The sequence below is a fragment of the Neltuma alba genome, unplaced genomic scaffold, assembly GCF_004799145.2.
Source record: "Neltuma alba isolate B1F8T4 unplaced genomic scaffold, ASM479914v2 tig00006581_pilon, whole genome shotgun sequence".
NCBI lineage: Eukaryota > Viridiplantae > Streptophyta > Magnoliopsida > Fabales > Fabaceae > Neltuma > Neltuma alba.
Genome location: NW_021634503.1, coordinates 13,711 through 32,647, shown reverse-complemented (window position 1 = coordinate 32,647; position 18,937 = coordinate 13,711). Strand labels below are relative to the sequence as shown.

The window sequence follows — 18,937 nt, the reverse complement described above, 5'->3', positions numbered from 1 at the left end:
TTTTAAACTAATAGATTTGAATCCCAAAAAAAAAAAAAAACTGATAGTGTTGAATAAATTTTGGTATATTTTTATTAGTATTTTTAACCTTTAAACCTTTATTTTTGGCCAGACAAAATTAACTTTTTTTACTACAGGTCTATTATATGGTTATCATATAGGTAACATTATTACTTCTTTTTTTTGCCAACATATCATCTTTACAATATGTTAATAATATATGTATCATAAAGTATGACAAAACCATATACTATTTATTCATAATTTTGTAGACTTTATAACTACATAGGATGCATGGTAAAATTGATTACAAACCCACATCAAAAATGAAATCCATCAAACTTTAATCCATGCAGACATGCTAGTTTTTTTTTTTTTTCCTGGACTGAATATAGCCATGCTAGTTTTGATTATTTTCTTGCTTTTTTTTTTTTGTGTGCCAACGACTATTTTCTATGGATTGATCCCCCTACAGTTTATTTTTTTTGGCAACCTACACAATCTCTTAGCTGACACCAAAACTCCAAAAAATATAATATAAATTTTTATTTTGCAACAATGTTTATTAAAAATTGTTTTTTACTTTTGAAATATCTGTTTAGATTAAAAAAAATGTGAACTATAAATTTGCACAACACATGAAAATTGAAAACTTTTACATGCCCAAAAGTCTCTACCGAAAAAAAAAAAATCAAATCATTTGCAAATTTTTTCCGACAAAATTCGTTTGAGATCAGAGTTGGCTTTTTTACCACTCATTTATTAAAATAAAATAAAAAAAGAATCAAACAATTTTGAAGCAATATTGGAGATACTCCCAACCATAAGGAGTAAACATTGTAGACATCATTCTTGTACAAGAGTAGAAGTCCCTGTGAGAGGATAATCAATACCAATATTTTCCTAGAAAAAGCAAAATGGTGTAGCTTCCAAATAAGGGTGAGCTCGCACTTGCTTTGGTCCTTCCCCCTCCTAAATAAGATACCTATCAGCTTCCAAAAACACAACATACAGGAGGCAAATTCTCTACCAATTGAACGATAATTGGGTACTCAACCATGTTTCTTTACATTCTATCATAAAGCTGGTACGCTAGGATGATATACCATCATTTTAATGGACAGCCGTCATATATCGTCTAGAAGCAGTCACCCATCCAACATATTGCTTTTCTATACGAGCTTTAACAAGTCACTTTCCACATAGCTGAAACATTCCTTTTACCGATAGAGCAAACTACGAATTCCATCCTCCCTGTTGCTATCCTTGCTGCTGAAGAATCTTCATATATCATCCTCACTGAAGATAGCATCATTCCACGTCAAAAAATGCGATTATAAAACATGTGCAGTCATAATAATTTGAAAAGAAAAGAAAAGAAACAAATGGTACTCCGATTTAAAAATTTTAACAAGCAATTAGTTATATTAAATCTAATGCACATATGATGCGGTTAGACCAACTTGATATGTTTGTAAATAATTAAGATTAGTTATATCTTTCTAGGGGGAAGATATCGGGTAGGATATTAAAGCATCTTAGTATTTATTTTCTGATTTTCCTCCCTAATTCCTTGGGATATCAACCTAAAAGTTCAGGGGCCTAGTATTGTACCTTCGTTGGCCTTTGACCCTGTACAGGCAAACAGGTTGTATGCTTCCTGTCCAGACAAATAAGAGAGCCATCAGTAAACGATGCATTGCTCTAGTAACTTACTAGATATATAGCGCGTGCAAGAATAAAATCAGAAAAGTAGCTGATGGCTTAATTAATAAATGTGCAATTACTCACAGTCAATTGGGTGTTTATCAGTTTGGCGGGATGTATAATGCGCAGACAGTAAAAGCAACGAAAGGAACGCACTGGCAACAAAAATGGCATCAAACCACCGGTGATAAAAGTCAAATTGAATATCACCACCCAATACCTCTGTAATAATTATCCTGCCAAGAAAGTCAGACCAGGCATTAAAATGGTTAAGACTTTACAGCTAATAATTCTGGACATTCCAGAATTGGATCAGCCAAGAAATGTGACACAAGCCTCAAGTCCCATAATTTCATCTACTGGCATTCTAATACTGACCATGGTTTTCCAACACTATAACATAAGTTCAGTTTCACATGATTGAAACAGGTCAGTCAAGTGTGCAATAAAATAAGAAGCAATCATCATACCATCACCAACTTTAGCCTAATAATACCCGTAGGCAGAACTTCATGAAGTTGAGATAAATCGTAACCTAAGAATACACCGTTCCATTCACATTTTCAAGCTATTTCAAGGAGTTTGAGAATTGGTGTTCCAATACAAACAAGGATGAAAATGAGAAGCTCAACAAGCACAACTCCTGTTACTCAATAATTCACAGTAAGACCAAAGAGGTTTTTATTGGTCTTTTTCAGGCAAGAGTAGGGTTTGAAGTTTGAGGGAAGGTATACGGTTTAATCTTACTATGATGCCGCGAGAGAAGAGGGGCAAAATAAGAGATATACCAAAAGAGAAGTAGTACCAACCTATTGGACCCCTCAACATTTTTACACAATGTTCTATTTTAACCCACAAACCAGTTGGTCAATGCATGCTCCAGTTCAAAGCAGACGGTGAAAAAAAAAAATTATTAAAAACCAGTCAAATCAGCCATGAACATGGAAAAACTAACAAAACTGGACCAATTAATGCGCTAGGCAGCTCAATGTTCATTTTCTTTCCCTTCGATTAAAAGGTGGGGAAAAGATTGAGAACAACCATAGACAAAACCTAACCAGAACCAAGAAGAAGATATGAAAAGATGCAACCAAGACCTGGACTAATCAAGATCTAAAAAAGGGGGATTACGAAATTATAGAGAATAGAAAAGAAAATAAGAGACAAGAAATAGGGGGAAAATAGACAGGGTCATTATAATAGAAGAAACGAGGAGGGGGAGGAAGAATATACAATCAGAAGAAAACAATCAGGATTTAAAATGGGGAAAAAAAAAGAAGAAATGCAGCAGCCTTCATGTTTCATGTTTTCCAAGTTGTAGTTTGCACAAACTCACTAATGAATGGACAATCACCTATAAGCCACAGGTTAAAACCACCAAGAGAGGCTTTGTGTGGAGCAGAGCTAAGGCTACTAATAAGCAGAATGATTAATAGATATGAAATTATAAAATACTGCATTATATAGCTAACTGAGACTAAGTCAGGTGATAAAGGTGAAGAGATGTGTGAGTTAAGGTCTACAATCAAACCCTCTTGATATAATAAAAAAGTTATACTCTATAAAATACAAAATATAATTCATTTATATATTTATTGCTTTTCCATTATACTTTTCCTCATCTTCATTCATTTTTATTTTTTTAATTTATTGTTGTTGAATTATTATAATTTTAATTTTGATATTTATGTCATCATTTCTATCTTTCTGATTTAAAATAAGCAATATAAAATTAAAAATATATTAATTTAATTATGATTAGTTTAACCTGACTGATGAACCACAAACCAATACCTCAACAAATTTAATCACCAGTTCAGTCTTCATAACATTGATTTTATATGAGGGAACCCAAAAAAAAAAAAAACTGACATAAATGCCTTAATACAGAATTCAAATATGAAAATCATATTCTAACGCAGATTTCTACAAATACCTGTATTCAGTTGCCAAGCTTTTCCTGATTAAAAGAATAGACGATACAAAATACATTCCCATTATCTCAGACAGAAACAGGACTACATTGCTTGAAGATCCACTTCCAACACGGGAAACAGCAAAAAAGAACTGCATACAGACAAAACATTACAAAAATAAATAAACAAGCTACATAAGAAGTCACCACAACAAACTATTACTTCACTGTTATTTTGGTTTTCCAATAACATTTCCTTACATGCTTTTTGGGTAAAACAGTCCTTTACAAAAAAGTTGCTAATGAAAAGAGAGAACAGTGCAATAACAGGAGAGGTGATCCTCCCGGTCAAAAGAAAATTCTGCGATGTGAATATTTTTTGCAATGCTACAATATGATTTTCTATTCACAGAGCTGAAATTACATTATAAGACCAAACTAAACCCTTATTAAATCCCATTAATGGTGGCACTCCTTTGACAACAAATTAGCTTTCTTTGTGTGATTCTCCACCCTGTTTCAAGATTAAATGATGCTGCTGCCCAAGACTAGCTCAGGGAGTTGGGGAGGTGAGGATCTCAGTAATGAATTCCAAGCATCGTGATCCAAAAAATACGAGTTAGGAAAATGGTTAAATGTAGTGTCCCAAAAGTAAAGGGTATGAGTTCATTACGTGATAATATATTGGAGAGAACATCATATTAATATAGAGGTTGAGTCCATAACATAGCCTCAATTCCATGCATTTGCATAAAAATACCATGTTAATCATATAGAAACTGAAAAAAAAAGAAAAAAAGAGAGAGATTAATTTTTGAAATAAAAAGATAATAATCACATCAATAAATAGTTCCGTAACAATATCTAGCTTTTCTACTTTTATATAATAATATTGAGTCTTCCAATAATATTGACTTGGTCCTTTCTTTTCCTCCTTGACTCTAGCTCTCCCTATAGTATCAAAGCTGAGGTATCAATGGGACAAAAATTCATATTCATGATTCACTTCACCAGAACTAAAATCAAAACATCATTTTATAACTTATTTCAGCAAACATCAAAGGGAAAAATAAAGGCAATGTAAAGCTGCAGGAATACCTTCATTAGATTTGTTAAGAATCCACGCACCGATATGACAATCAACATTCCAATGAACAGTAAGGAAATGTACTGTAAAAGAAAAACAAAATTACTAAATTGTAGCCTCAAACCATGTTAACAACATAAACTTGACAAGTTGTCATCACACACACACAAGGGCAAACTGCGAAGAAACTAGAAAATTTGACAATGTCAACTTTCAAGAACTTGCCAGTGTTCCGAATCTTGCTAAAAGCAAGCAGAAAAATATCTAATATTATAAGGGAACTGCTCATAGCATAATTCAAAACCAAAGATAAACAGTGAGTCACTAATGAGATGTAGAAAACTTGGAATACATTCCTTGAAAACATTCGAATGATGGATTTAAGAAGTGGCACATGATTGAAAAGCTTAAGGAATAAAAGTAAATGGTACCATTTTTTTATTTGGCAGTTAAGCACTAGCACAAATGAAACTATTAGAGCAGTATTTATACCAAGCATTGACATAAATGTAAAGCATCATTTTGATTTATGAATTTCCTAGTCATCAATGAGGTCTAGTACGTGAATGAAAAGGTGAAAAGCAAACCTGCCTCATCATTTAAGACGTCACAAAGGACCTTGAAGCAAGCTCACGTTAGTGAAGGTCAACTGATAGTGAAAAGTGAAAACTGAATACAGAAAGTTCAAAAACTACAACGAATAGGTTCACAGCAGACTTTCAAATTGTATAAGCACAACCTTATCTTAACATGACTTTTCCTAGATGCTTTACAAAACAAAATTGACCACATTTTAAGATAAACAAGCATTAGGTGTCTGCGCCAGATTAAGATGACCACTAACCGATTCCAGAAAAACTCAAAAGGATGGCATGCGACAGGACTCTAACCTGTGATAATAAGGCAGCATTGATTCCGATGTCAAAGAACTGTAAGAATATACTAATTGTCCTTGTTACAGGATCAACAGAACCATCCTGCAATAGGATCGGATTATTGCAAATGATGGTAATTAGGGAATCTTAACATCTAGAGAAAAAGCTAAATCTTAGGAATTACTTCCGGAAAAGAGATACCTGCTTGAAAACAACACTTTGCAATGACTGGAGGGGGGGGAAAAAAAAAAGAGATCCAATCAATCAGCCAAGTCAAAGTGAACTATGATGAAAGAGAAGAAAAAAATCTCAAGTTTTTAATAAAAATCATCAATCTAAAATCATTATTATCCTTGCCAGATAGATTTTATCAACACAAAACACTATAATAAAACCAGATGCTTAGCCATCCTCTGTCAACCTTTTCTAGATCATTAATACTACTTAACAGGGGAACTCTTTCTTAGCTTTCAAGACTTTCCTAAATCTTTCTTAGCTTTTAAGACGTTCCTAAATTTTTAATACTTCTTATCACAAGTCATAAAGTCTATTTGGGCTTTCATTCATGTTATTTAGCGATTAGTGGGTATTATCCTAACACCTGACATCTCCTCGTAGAATTAATAAAAGAAAAGAATCTTGATCATGCTATGATTGGGAATTTGCCCGAAAACTTGGACAATAAGCTGCAGAATGTCTAATTAAGGGGACGTAATGCTTCTTTTCTATGAATGGCAAGTTATATGAGTACTATTAACAAATTACGATGAGACATTCTGTTGTGGTATTGGAATAAAAGAGAAAGGGAAAGAGAAATAGGGAAGAGAGGATATGAGAGAGAGAAATAGAAGGGACGAGAGAGAAGTAGGCAACATACTACTCCTCTAGTCCTATTTATAGGGCAAAGAGAAAAGACATTTTTTGGTCCTATTTATAGAGCACTGACAGAAATTTTTTGTGTGGATATACAATTTTACTCTCCATTTATTATTGTGTTGACTTTGTTTACATAAGGTATAATGTATATTAAATAGGGCTAAAGTTGGAAAGTTGTTGAATTTTAAACGAGTTAATAAAACTTAAGGCTTTTCTTAGTCTATGTGAAACATGTTGAAAGTGACTTATAAATAAGAACAGAGGAGTAACCTATATCATTCATAATCTGCCTTAATGGGGTACTTAACATCTATTTATAGGCAATAAGACTTCTAACCATCTCACATTCCTATAACGACCCATTCTGTTATTTCTGTTATTCATTTATTATTATTCCATAACATATTCTGACTTATCCCATCAGACCACATGCTATAGCTCTCAAACCATCAATACCCTGAATTACCAATATCTATCAATTATCAACCATTGCTTGCTCCAAGAACCCCTAAACTTAGTCAATAGATAAAAATTACCCTTGCCATCCCATGTCACAATACCTTGATCATTTTATATACACAATACACAGAACAAGCATAGCCAAGTAGATTCTGCAAGTGCCCCCTCCAAGTTCGAGAATAAGCGGCAGCTTCCTGCAAAATGACAAGTTTTCCTAATAAGCAGACTTGAGAATGAAATATAAGTTTAACAATACTCAGCCATATAAAATATTCCAGTGAGTGGACAATAGAATTTCCTCGAACATCCACGTCAAATAAGTTCAAGTCTATATAAAATTTATGTAAACGGCTGAGTTCAATTTTGTTTCTCAGTTGTATGCTTTGTTTTGATATTTTGGTACATATATAGATATCAGAGGCAACAAGCCAGCCTCCCAGCCTAAAGGATAATAAAATCTAGGTTAAATCTGGCCAAACCCTCAAAGCATAACTGACTTAAGAATAATAAATGGATAAAAGCTGATAATAAAAATAAGATAAACAATAAATAACAACTCAACGCCCTAGAAATACAATGCTGACTCCTTTTCTGTTTGAGAAGCACTGTTCAACACTCACACTCAAGCTGGGATGTATACGTTCACTATGCCCAGCTTTCCACTGAGTGTCTCAAGCACTTCACTTGGAAGTTTGTCAGTAAATCAAGGACCTGAGCTCCAGAAGGTACATATAACACATCAACTACCTTTGCTTCATTTCTTTCTGAGATAAAGTGGCGATCAATCTCAAATGAACACAACTGATACCATTGCAAGTAATTATCACCATCAAGTTTGTGACTCGTGATGAGGGAGGACAAGTCTTTGGCGGCAAAGGGCTGAGAAGAACCAGCATGAGACATTCTGGTGCGCAAGGAACTAGTATAGGTCATCTATCTCATTTTGTGTCTCAGCATTGAACACCTTGTACTGGCCGACTTGGAGCTAAGGATCATCATGGCTCGGATACCATCTAATTTGCAGATTAGTTGAGTCTCTACTTCAATTCTATTGGCTTCATGAACTTGTACATATAGCCAAAGGCTAAGGTCACACTCATTAAATCAAATCAGATTCTAATCTAATTATATCTGAGGAATATCCTAAATAATAATATCTACAAATGGCAGAATCAGATTATGATCAGATATTAATAATGATAGAATCTTCCTAAAGGAGCAACAGCGTGGTTGCTGTGGGCCAAGCCCATTATCGGCATCTGCAAACTCTGTGCGTGTGTGTGTGAAAAACTCCACTCATAATAACTCCAACCATCATTAGAACATAATACCAAGCTCATAAATGGTTAACATGTCAAAGTTAAAGGATTTCATGATTCCAAATTCACATTATGTAGCATTTCTATGCCCTTCAACAATAAGTTGCCCCACGTAATAACACCAATTACAACTACAACAAAAGCTTCAAATCAAGCGTTCCTATCACTAAGATCAAGTGACAAGACATCCAAGTTCCAAGTAGGAATAGATTTGAATTCATTCAGGAATTGGAATGAAATTGAAATCTGAACTTATTACCTGGGAATTAGTAATTAATTAGGAATCATTCAGAAGATTAGTTAGTTAAGAAGCAAGATAATGAACAAGTGGGAAGAACTGAGCAGAATACCCAGATCTACTTTAAAGAGGAGGAGGAAAACAATGTGATTAAGGAAATAAAGAACGCAACAGAGACAGATGAGATGAAACATCATTTTGATTGCAAGGAATATTTTCCAACAACTCCAATTGCTATATATGTTGCTTTTGCAGGAAGCTAAGAGGTCAAAGCTGGTAACAAGGCCTACATGATTCTCACTGTAGTGAAGAAGATAGAGAATATGTGATTGAAGGAGAACCTAAGGAAGGGAAAGAAGACATCATTCCTTAAGAGCTTGGAGCAATCACAAATAAATTTAAAGATGATGAAGGAAATATTAACCAAAAGGCGCCTAATAGAGGCCAAAAGATTGCTTTACCCACCCGCTCTAGCTCATTATCACATCAACCCAAGATTGCTCTACCCACCCGCTCTAGCTCGTCATCACATCAACCCAACCTAAGCTTTAGTGACAACATTCTTGAAGTTGTATCAACCAACAGTCACTCTTTTAGATGATTCAAAGAGAACAACATCCAAAAAAGCCTTGGAAGCTATACAGCATGGCACTTCACTCGGCATCCTATTGACGAAGACCCTCTATGAGTAGCCCTCTCCGAAATCATCATCAACCCAACTCTTATACCAATATATGGTTACCTAAACCTTACCCCCAGAGCTAGCTGTTGAGGTGGGAGAACTAACCCACCTAAATACCCTATTGAGCATTCCATTCTACTCAATGTGAGACTTGGTATCCCATACTACTAAGTCCCTATCACTATCACGCCACCAAGCAGTGTTTATAAGCAGCTCGGGCATTTCAGCAAACAATAGCTCTACAGCATGAACCAAGAACTTCCACAGGTCACCTCAAGGCTAGACCTTCACCAAAAAAGCTTCCACAGGTTTCGAATTAGCAAATAACCAAAATTTGTATTAGGTTTCCACCATTGCTACTTCTTCAAGGGTCTTTTGAGTGCTAGCAAGCCACCAAATTTTGAATGGGATAATGGCAGACCATCAAAGCATCAAACTAGCAAGCCATTTCTCACCATGCATAACGGGGCCTTTCTAGTCAAATTCAAGACAATCATTGGAATGACAATCCAATCCTTTGATTTAGTGGGTTATGAGTCTTAGTTTTCAGTAAAGATACTGGGTCAAGGAAGCTATTACATGATTGGGCTCATAAATAAGGCTAGCTTCCTCAACTGCAAGCACCCAAGTGAAGGAATAAATGAAGGATGCCTATGGAAGCCCTAAGAAGTTAGACTTCTGTTTTCTTTCGTTTTTCCCTTCAAGGTTACATTAGGAGGATTAGAACCCTTAACTTCTACTCACATCCCACCTAACCCTTGCTACATGTGAGATGGCTCTAGTGGCACTTTTCTAACCAAGAGGAACCTGCACTTTACAGAAGCGGGAAAATAGAAATTAGAAAGATCATTGTGCGGAGAGATCATTTAGGAAGTTCACTACGACTGCTTCTTCAATGAGGTATTAAACATTTCCCTCATTTCTCGCCTTTTTCCCAATATCCATATGATCAGACTGCCAAATATCACATTAGGCAACCTCAAAGTAAGATTGAGTTAGAGGAAAAGACATGGATCACCAGGGGAAGCAAGGCATAAAGCTAATTACAGCCAAAAGTATCATCTAAGATGTTTTGTACTTGTAGAGGGTGGGTCAAACAATTGCTTTCCATTGTCTTGGACTCAACCAAGAAGATACTAAAGGCCATGTACAGCAACAAGGTAGGCCAGGACAACGTGGCAGATGGAACCAGCCTAGTATGTTAGGCATCATCAAATTCAGTAAAGCACAGAGGTCCTTTATTCTAGTAGCCTGCAAATGTTAGAAGGCCTATTCTTTTGTTGGACTAGATACAAAAGCACTTTGGATTCTGATAGAGTTGCTTTCACTGGTCAAAGCTTGAAAGAAAAACTAGGAGGATACAAGAAAGAGGAAAGCCACATTTTGAATGTCCAAGGCGTCGACCAAAAACTTCCTACTATTTTAGAGAAAGTTCCTATGTATAGGAGTGATTTAGGTGTGCTGTGGGTCTGACCTAGAAAGGAGTGTATTGGGGATTGTGTGACTCACTTTTTGGGCTTATATTAGCTGTAAGTGGATGATGGAAGGGTAGGACTCATTTTGTTGTTTGAGAGGAGTGAGGAGAGCTCTGGCCTCTCAAATGCTAGTGGGGGGCGGAGCAAGATAGTCTTTCTTCATTATTTATGCTTCTATTTCAGTGTGTTTTCTTACTGTTGTAGCTTCTTTCTCTTCTTGGAGGAAGATTATTGTGAGTAAATTCAGATTCAGTGTTATTTTTCCATTATTTCTGTTCGGGCTCTATCAGATTCACCTTGGGCGTGAATGGGGGATCTTGAACATTGACAAAAGGAATAAAAGGGGCCTATACAACTCATGCAGCAAAGTGAACTCTTGGTTCCAATAGCCTTGGTGCATTCAGAGGCCTAAGGTTGCCACTTCTAGATTTTTGCTCTGTCCAATTAAACCTCTAAATTCTTGAACCTGTAATGATCCTTCACGACAAGGATCAACTTTAGGGAAGAGTATTGTTACATGGAAAAGACGGTTGGTTAGGAGGCTCCTGTGAGGATAAATGGGAGATGTTGGTGCAATGATATCTAAGGATTCAATAATAATATTTTCTACGTTTTACATAACAGAAGTGAGATTATTGATTGAAGTTCTTAGGTAAAAATTTAACGACAATAACATCAGTCATAATAGTGTCTAGATACATTTTTTCCCGTGCACACAAAGTATCCAAGTTAGCCACACTATTCATACCTTACGAAGTGCAACTTGATATAGATTTTATATCTTACATTGATAATAATGACAAAGATTATGACAACGAGGACAACAACAGTGATAATCATCGACAACATCATCATCATCATCAAAATAGTGACTAGATATGTACATTTTCCCGTGCACATAAAGCATCCAAGTGAGCCCCACTATTCACACCTTACGAAATGCAACCTGATATAGATTTTATATTATACATTAATAATAATAACAAAGATGATGACGATGAGGACAACAAAAATGATAATCATCATCATCATCAAAATAATAGTGATAATAATAATAATAATAATTCATTACCACCACCGACTAGTACAGCTCAGAAATATAGAAGAAATGGAGAAGAAATCAAACAGATCAACATAAATATTGAAAAAAGAAAGCAACAAATAGGATGGAAAAAATAGATTCTAGCTACAACAACTACTAAAGAGATCCAACACAAAAGAAGCAGAGAAAGAACCGAGAAGAAAGAAGATAACAGGCTTGATTTGTTTCTCTTACCACTAGTGAAGAGGGATAGAATCAAGATTGGTCACTTGTAGAAAGTTCGTATATAGATATGGATTAAAAGTCAAAGGTTTATTTTTTGCGGTGAGCAGAAGGGGTTTTAGATTATAAGACACTAGATTTCGCAGATGCAAACAATTACTTGCGCCAACGCAAATTAAGCCTATTAGCTTAAGCCAGTTAAATTCAAAACAAAACCTCTAAAATGCCAAATCTTAGTGAATTCTACAAAATAACACATTATAAGACAAAGCAGATGTTGAGCCATTCGTTCCATTGTAGTACAACCAATATGAATTTCAGTATTATCTAAGGCAGCGCAAGTCAATCATGCAGACCCTACAGTAACTAGGTGACAACTTCCACAGGAAATTTCCACATTGCATCCATGTATAAAGCCCTAACAAGCCACACAATTCATCTAGCATGAATAGTGCAGCTCACTCCTTAGACTCCATTCAACACACAGGACCCTGATATAGCTGCTATTACCGCTGGTTTTGAAAAGACTTATAGGAGGAAATTTGGTAAACAACCAAGGGATTATTCTAGAGTTCCAGAAAATGGGGAACAACTCTACTGTGCAACCAACTACTAATATTTTGAGTCTAAGTCCTACAGCTGGGGGTAGGACTACTTTTGGGAAATATAATGCTTGTAATGAGAGAAGGGGGGAAGTTTTGAGTTTTGGGACCGAACTGTAAGGAGAGGCCTGGCCTCTCGAAAGCCCAGGGGGGGTTGCTGAGTTAGTGTATTATCATTGTATTTCCAGTGTCTTTTGTTGTTAGTGTGACCGTGATATTTTCGGGTATTAAGGGAAATAGGGCTTTGGCTTGAATCAGGGAAGCTCACTGTATCTTTGATTCAATTCTGGAATATCAATATCAAAGCCTAAGGATTTTCCTCATTTATTGCTGTTCAGTATCTTTATTGCTGGGTTTGTTTTTCTGGTTTGTTGAGCATTTGAACAGGGTCGTATCAGACCCACACTAATTTCACATTGAAAACAAGAAAAAGAATCACCCAACAATGCAATTTCAGTTAATCTAGTATTTCTTTCAATGGCATGTGATCAAGGGAGTAAAGTTGAAGATTCCAGAATTCTTCAAAGAAAAGCCTTTGAAAGGCAAAACTCTTTTAGTTTTGTTTTACCAAATTAATGTGAAATTCGAGGATCAATGGTGCAACTTGGTTCATCAAATTCCAAATAATAACTAAAGCCCCAGCAGCATAACATCCAAACATAAATTAGCAAACATGCTTTGAAAGTGCATGTTGAAAGTTAAAGAAGACAATACTGAAAGCAAACCTTGGCTTGGCGAAGTTCATAAATCTCCAAGAATAATTGCTTTGAAAGCTCCTCTAAAGCTTGTACTTCTGCTTCCATGCCTTTGATATCTTCACACATAACAAAATTATAAGAAATCACAGGGTACTACATATTACTGGGCCCACGATTTCTATACAATAAACTACAACCAGGAGCTCCTTTCTGATGAGAAAGGATTTATTCTATACAATAAGCACCCAAACAGAGTATGCAGTATCAGAATGAGTCACAACAAGATAGTTTAATTTTCCTGCTAGTCTTCTATACTTCTCAAATTCTTCAATGGCCCATCATCAATGATGGGCCAGGTAACTAAAACATAAGATGCACCATCATGTACTAATGAATAGGGTATTATAAATGATTTTAAGTCTCTAAGCCTTAAATAGCAACGAAAGGTAATTATATGACTTTCAAAAACAAAAAAAAACCAAAAAAAAAAAAAAAAATCTGTTGTGCTAAAGTTATGAAAACCATGACTTGGTCATAGTCTAATTGCAAGCTGTTAACAACAGTAATTGTCTGCAACACTGGTTTCCCGTAATATAGATTTAAGAGAGGAAAGCTTCAAAATGTCATTTTAAGAGTGAAAAACACCGACCTTGCTCCTTTTGATCCTCCTGCACAGATCGAATGACTGTGCCAACTATACGTTTTACAAAGGATCTGGCATTTAACTTCTGCTACAAACAAGTTTAGATCAGTTACAAGGAATGAGATTAAAAGAAACGGAATTAATAAAGGTTTTCAAACAGAGACTAAAAGAGAAGTGGAGGAGGAAAAAAACATTTGAAACCTCAATAGTTGACCTAAAAAAACTAGAACAGAAAGCTAGCAGAAGAAAATATAAACCTCCTCAGATCCTTGGCTGCTCTCCATCTCCATCTGACAAAGTATAATTTTCTTTTTCTTTGAAATACAAGTCTCAATTGACTGCATCAGTTGTCTCTCCAAGCCTTTAATCTCTGCTTCCTCAATCTCTCTAATTAATAGAAATGTGTTATATCAACAAGCAAATGAACATATAATAATTAACAATAGCATAATACATGGTGAATCTGTGAATCTTACTAATTTTCTATGAAGAGAACTTGTAATAGTTAAAGAGAGCACAAAATATCCTCTAACATCTAACATCTAACATGCTAAGAATGATTATGGTGATGATTGGGTTTAGAAGCCCTCGAAAATACAGAAAAATCAGAAAGATATTTCTTTGAATATTCAGACGAGAGATACCATGATGCGTAAGCAGTAATAAATATAAGAATATAGGTAGTTAAGTCTGTTGGGATATGAGTCTATTACTTATAATACACACACAAGTCTGTCAGGTATGGGACAGAACCCATATAAGGGAAAGCTGTAACTAAGGTTCTCATGCTTAATCTGATTGTCAAGAGTATTATTCAGTGAAACTCTCTCTCTCTCTCTCTCTCTCTCTCTCTCTCTCTTCTCTCTTTGCTTCTCTTCTCCTCTTCATCTCTCCTCGTCTTCCTATTCTTTCCAATTCTTTCCCTGACTTTTTGACAATAGCACATCATACCACTGACCGAATTATGAGCCCATAAACCAAATGGAGAAATGCAGATAACGATAGTAACAGGAAGGGACAAGTCTGAAACCAAAACATCTCAATAAATTGGTTCGATTATATACTGAAGCTGATTTTGCTTAATAAAATAAGAATTCACTAGGAGGAATAAGGAAAAACATACACATAAAATGAGAAATTAAGTAATTACCTGATAAAAAGTGATAAATAACTGTAGGGCAAGTTCACAGCACCGAAACCAGACAGAACAGCCATAACTGTAACACCAATCACCCCAATTCTACTGACCAGTTGGGGCATAGTGAAGAAACCTAACAAGTAACAACTAGAAATGATCAGCAATATTTCAAAGTTTTTATGATGATCCAACAAGGAATAAGAAAGTGAGAGACTGTGCAGAGACATAATCCTGATGGAGTAAGCAAGCACCTTTATCAGGTGATGGCATTGGAAAGTGAATGCCCATGCGCCAAAAGGCATACAGAAAAGCCAGCAAGAACAATATAGCTCCAAGTGCTGCCCGTTCCTTCCTTACACCTGAAAATTAAATAAAGGCATACTCATGGACAACAAAGTCCCTCTTAAAGAGCTTATAAGTAGCATTCCATTGCTCAAATGCTACAGCTCATAAACCATAGGTACCTATACAATTAACTCCGCTATTATCTTGCATATGAAAGAAAGAAGAAATTATAAAAACAAACAGGAAGAGGTACAGAACTACAGATCCCTGCCCCGGCCCTGGAAGAGGGGGCTCCTATTAAAAAATAACATGGGGAAAAAGCAAAAAGCAAAAGCCACAGGTACCATCACCAAAGTACATAATAATAGTAAACCTCTGCCATTTCCGTAGAGTGATTCCCTTGAAAACCTTGATAGCAGAGCATCTTAAGGATGCATTACAACAAAGGGAAATGAAATGAGACATGCTTCAATTCAGCCCTCCTAGACATTAAAATGGAAATGCCATAAGGATTTTCTCTCAACTCGACAATATTCCATCTTGTTAGTGTTTAGCAGGGAGAGCCTAATAAATCTATCAAAATGTTGCAACAGTCAATAACATAACTACTTCATGCAAACTGATTAAAATAAGATAAAAAGAAAATTTTTTGAAGCACCTGGTTATATTGAAGGGATCTTTTATTTTTTTGGGTGGTGTTAAAGATTACCATTAAAAAAATTAGAAAATGACATATCCAAGAAAATCCAAGGACTGAAATAAACATGTGAAATGTCCCGAAAAAAAAAATCCAAAACTATACTATCGGAGCAATTAGAAAGTGAAAAGAATTTGATAGTTCCAACAGGAACTTATCAGAAATGCCACTACCTCTAAGTTCTTAATAAAATGAAGAGTCCAAGAAAGATAGGAACGTGGCTGAATTAAAAAGTTAGGATAGAACATGATGAATGGAAGAAAGCCAGTATCAATAAGGATGAAGACATCAAAAACTGGTCACTTGCCTAATCAAGCAATGTCCAGAAAGAGTAAAGTTCACACAAAACCAATTGAAGGAAAGAAACAGCCATCTAATGGACAGGCAATTGCGATAAGCTTATGTAACTAGTAGTTGAGCATGGCAACCATAAGTCTAACATATATTGTACAGTAGCAGAAAACTTTATCTCTTACTGAATTGATTCTTTTAATACATAACTAGAACTTGGATGGGTGCCATCAACAATACTTTTAGAAGTTCTACGTTTCAACGTATGACAGGTGGTGAAAATTCAAACCACCATCTTTCATAGTATCAGAGGACTACATACATATTAGTAAAGAAAGTGAAGTTTGGCTTACCACTGTTGCAGAGCATCAAGTAGCAATGATAATAGGGCAGCATGAAGACCAGTAATAAGATCAAACAGAAAAAGTCCACCTTCCAGTTCACAACTCTAGCCCTACATTCATAAAGAAATTCAAATTCCATTAGATCGTGGAAATTTTATTGTCATATATCATTTTCAGCAAATCAAGCCTATACAGCAAGGCCGATATGACCAGCTAATGAAAGTTAACCGATGAGCAGCTGAGTAATAGTATCTCAGCTCCTCAATCTTATCGAATTTCTTAGAATCAAAGACCTATCTACTAGCCGTTGCAATCATATCCCCAAATCTGCTATCATTTCCTTCTCTAGGACCTAGAATCTCGGTCAATAATTGTGAGAGATTATCTGTAATCAATCCTATTTAATGGAATCAGATTTCTCGCTATCTTGAAAAGGAAATCTGATTCCCATACATGTACTCTTCTTACCTTCAGAAATATACATAGAATTCAAATACATTTTCCCTTCCGATACAATTAACAAAAGGGTACACATGCAGGGCACTTAATACCCAAGACAAACTAGGAAAATCTAAACAAGTCAGAAATAATGATTACATCTAATCTGATTTACTTCCATGTAGATATAAAAAAATACTTTTAGATAATAAAGTGCTTAAACTAAGAAACTATTGGTCTGTATCTCTGGGCCTTAGAGCCCTAATTCCAACACTCCCCCTCAAGTTGGTGAGTAGACGTACATAATTCCTGACTTGCTTATCAGCTCTTCACTAGAATATCAGTTGTTTGCGGACTGCAGGGTGTGTATATCACTTCAATCACCTTGGTATCAAGATTTGTTTACATAGGCTAGAAACAAGGTTGTCATCATTATTTTCACACAATAATGTCCTGAACGAGACAAATGCTGGGAGATCTATGGTTATGATAGTAGAAATCCAAGGGTAACTAATTAGGTGAGCAAGAAATACCAGCATGAAAGGAAAAATGAAAGGCAATCCCCAGTTAGAGTAGGATGACACAGTCCCGTACAACAAGCATCTCCCATTGCTCCAACGTCAATGAAATGAGACAGCGGAGTTATACATAGAAACTTGTTACAATATTCAAAAGAACACCCGATTTGAGCCAAATGTGAATCCATTGGACGCAATAGGGAGTGAAATCGCTTGTGTATTTTCTATAGTTGTCTAAGTATGCGAGGCCTAAAAGAAATTAGCGTCCTAACTCTCGCTTGCATGTGCATCCAATATCGTCTCTTTAGCTAACAAACATTTGATCCGATGAAAGTAAAGCTAGAGATGAACAAGAAGCATAAATCTCAGAATTCTTGAAATAGGCAGATTCTAAAAGTGAACCAGAAGTGTAATTTGAGAAGCTTACTCTTTGGAAAGGATGGGAATGATCTCAAAGAGGACAAGCTGGAGGAGATTGCAGGAGAAGGCGAAGACGACGCTGAAAATGATCTGCACCAGCGCTCGTTTCTCTTCGTACTCTTTGTAGAGACGACGGTTCAAGAACCAGAGACCAGCCCAACCAAGTAAACAAAGAGATCCCAGCACCACGGCTCCTTCATACATTGCCCTTCCCCAACCCATCTTCGGTAGTTTTTGAGTCTCGTGCGGTTTGGATTCAGCAACTACTCTCAGATTCTAATCAAAAGCGACTGTCACAGGAGTAAGCTCTTGGAGCTTCAAAGTCGAAAGCACTGGGACTTCGATTTGGGAGGTATGCGAGAAGAATGATTCATCCATTCATTGGATTAATTCAACCATTGCCCCAGGACCTCGGGGAGAACTGGCAATGAGACTAAAACAACCCGAGCTAGGCTTCTCTCCTTTTCCTTTTCTCTCCGCTGCGGTCCGCTGCCCTCTTCTGTTTTTGCCCCCTTGCTTTCTCAACCCCCCACCAAGCCTTACCATGTTGCTTCTTCCTCCCACTTTGTCCTTAAAACGCCTCGTCTATGCTCCCAAGACGAGATAACAAAACCCGGGAAAAAAATTAAAGAAAAGAAAAGGTGGACACACATATCTTTGTTTCTATGATCTTGATATAATTGATTTTATTGTTTTTTGACCAAAAATTGATTTTATATATTGTTGACTCTTATCAGTTTTTCTCAATCATAAATATTAATCCCTATAATCTATTATCTATTAATGATGACTAATGTAAAGATGGATTATACAACATATAAGTTGTCAAAAAAAATACCAAATATAAAAAATATTACTACTTATAGTCTTTGATATAAAAACTAAATAACTAGTTTGCAAATATTAAGAAAATTAATTAAGTTATTTTTTTTAGTAGAATTAGTTAAGTTAGTTATTTGTAATAAA

At 35.7% G+C, this 18,937-nt stretch overlaps 1 protein-coding gene across 3 annotated transcripts; it reads right to left on the bottom strand.

Annotated features, from left to right (window-relative positions):
• Positions 1 to 1,644: 1,644 nt before the first annotated feature.
• On the bottom strand, positions 1,645 to 18,495 carry LOC114750635 (GPCR-type G protein 1). Of its 3 annotated transcripts, none has more exons than XM_028939227.1 (14): positions 17,979 to 18,495; positions 16,605 to 16,705; positions 15,230 to 15,337; positions 14,991 to 15,111; positions 14,098 to 14,227; positions 13,847 to 13,925; positions 13,225 to 13,313; positions 7,021 to 7,113; positions 5,786 to 5,812; positions 5,600 to 5,686; positions 4,721 to 4,792; positions 3,644 to 3,774; positions 1,792 to 1,943; positions 1,645 to 1,660 (listed from the first exon to the last, which is right to left on the bottom strand). In XM_028939227.1, coding segments are annotated over exons 1-14 (1,407 nt in total). In that variant the 5' UTR covers positions 18,194 to 18,495; the 3' UTR covers positions 1,645 to 1,658. The 3 variants fall into 3 exon arrangements, with proteins under 3 accessions (XP_028795060.1, XP_028795061.1, XP_028795062.1); XM_028939228.1 differs by having other exon boundaries at positions 13,847 to 13,922; XM_028939229.1 differs by lacking the exon at positions 5,786 to 5,812.
• Between the last annotated feature and the right edge of the window lie 442 nt (positions 18,496 to 18,937).

Bases quoted from the DNA above. Each gene is read 5' to 3' on its own strand.
- LOC114750635 (XM_028939227.1), bottom strand. From the start codon at position 18,193: ATGGGTTGGGGAAGGGCAATGTATGAAGGAGCCGTGGTGCTGGGATCT. The intron at 15,338-16,604 runs GTAAGCCAAACT...TTTAATTTTCAG, and splicing joins CTTGATGCTCTGCAACAGTG to GTGTAAGGAAGGAACGGGCA. The intron at 4,793-5,599 runs GTTAGAGTCCTG...TTTCTTTTACAG, and splicing joins ATGCTGCCTTATTATCACAG to TACATTTCCTTACTGTTCAT.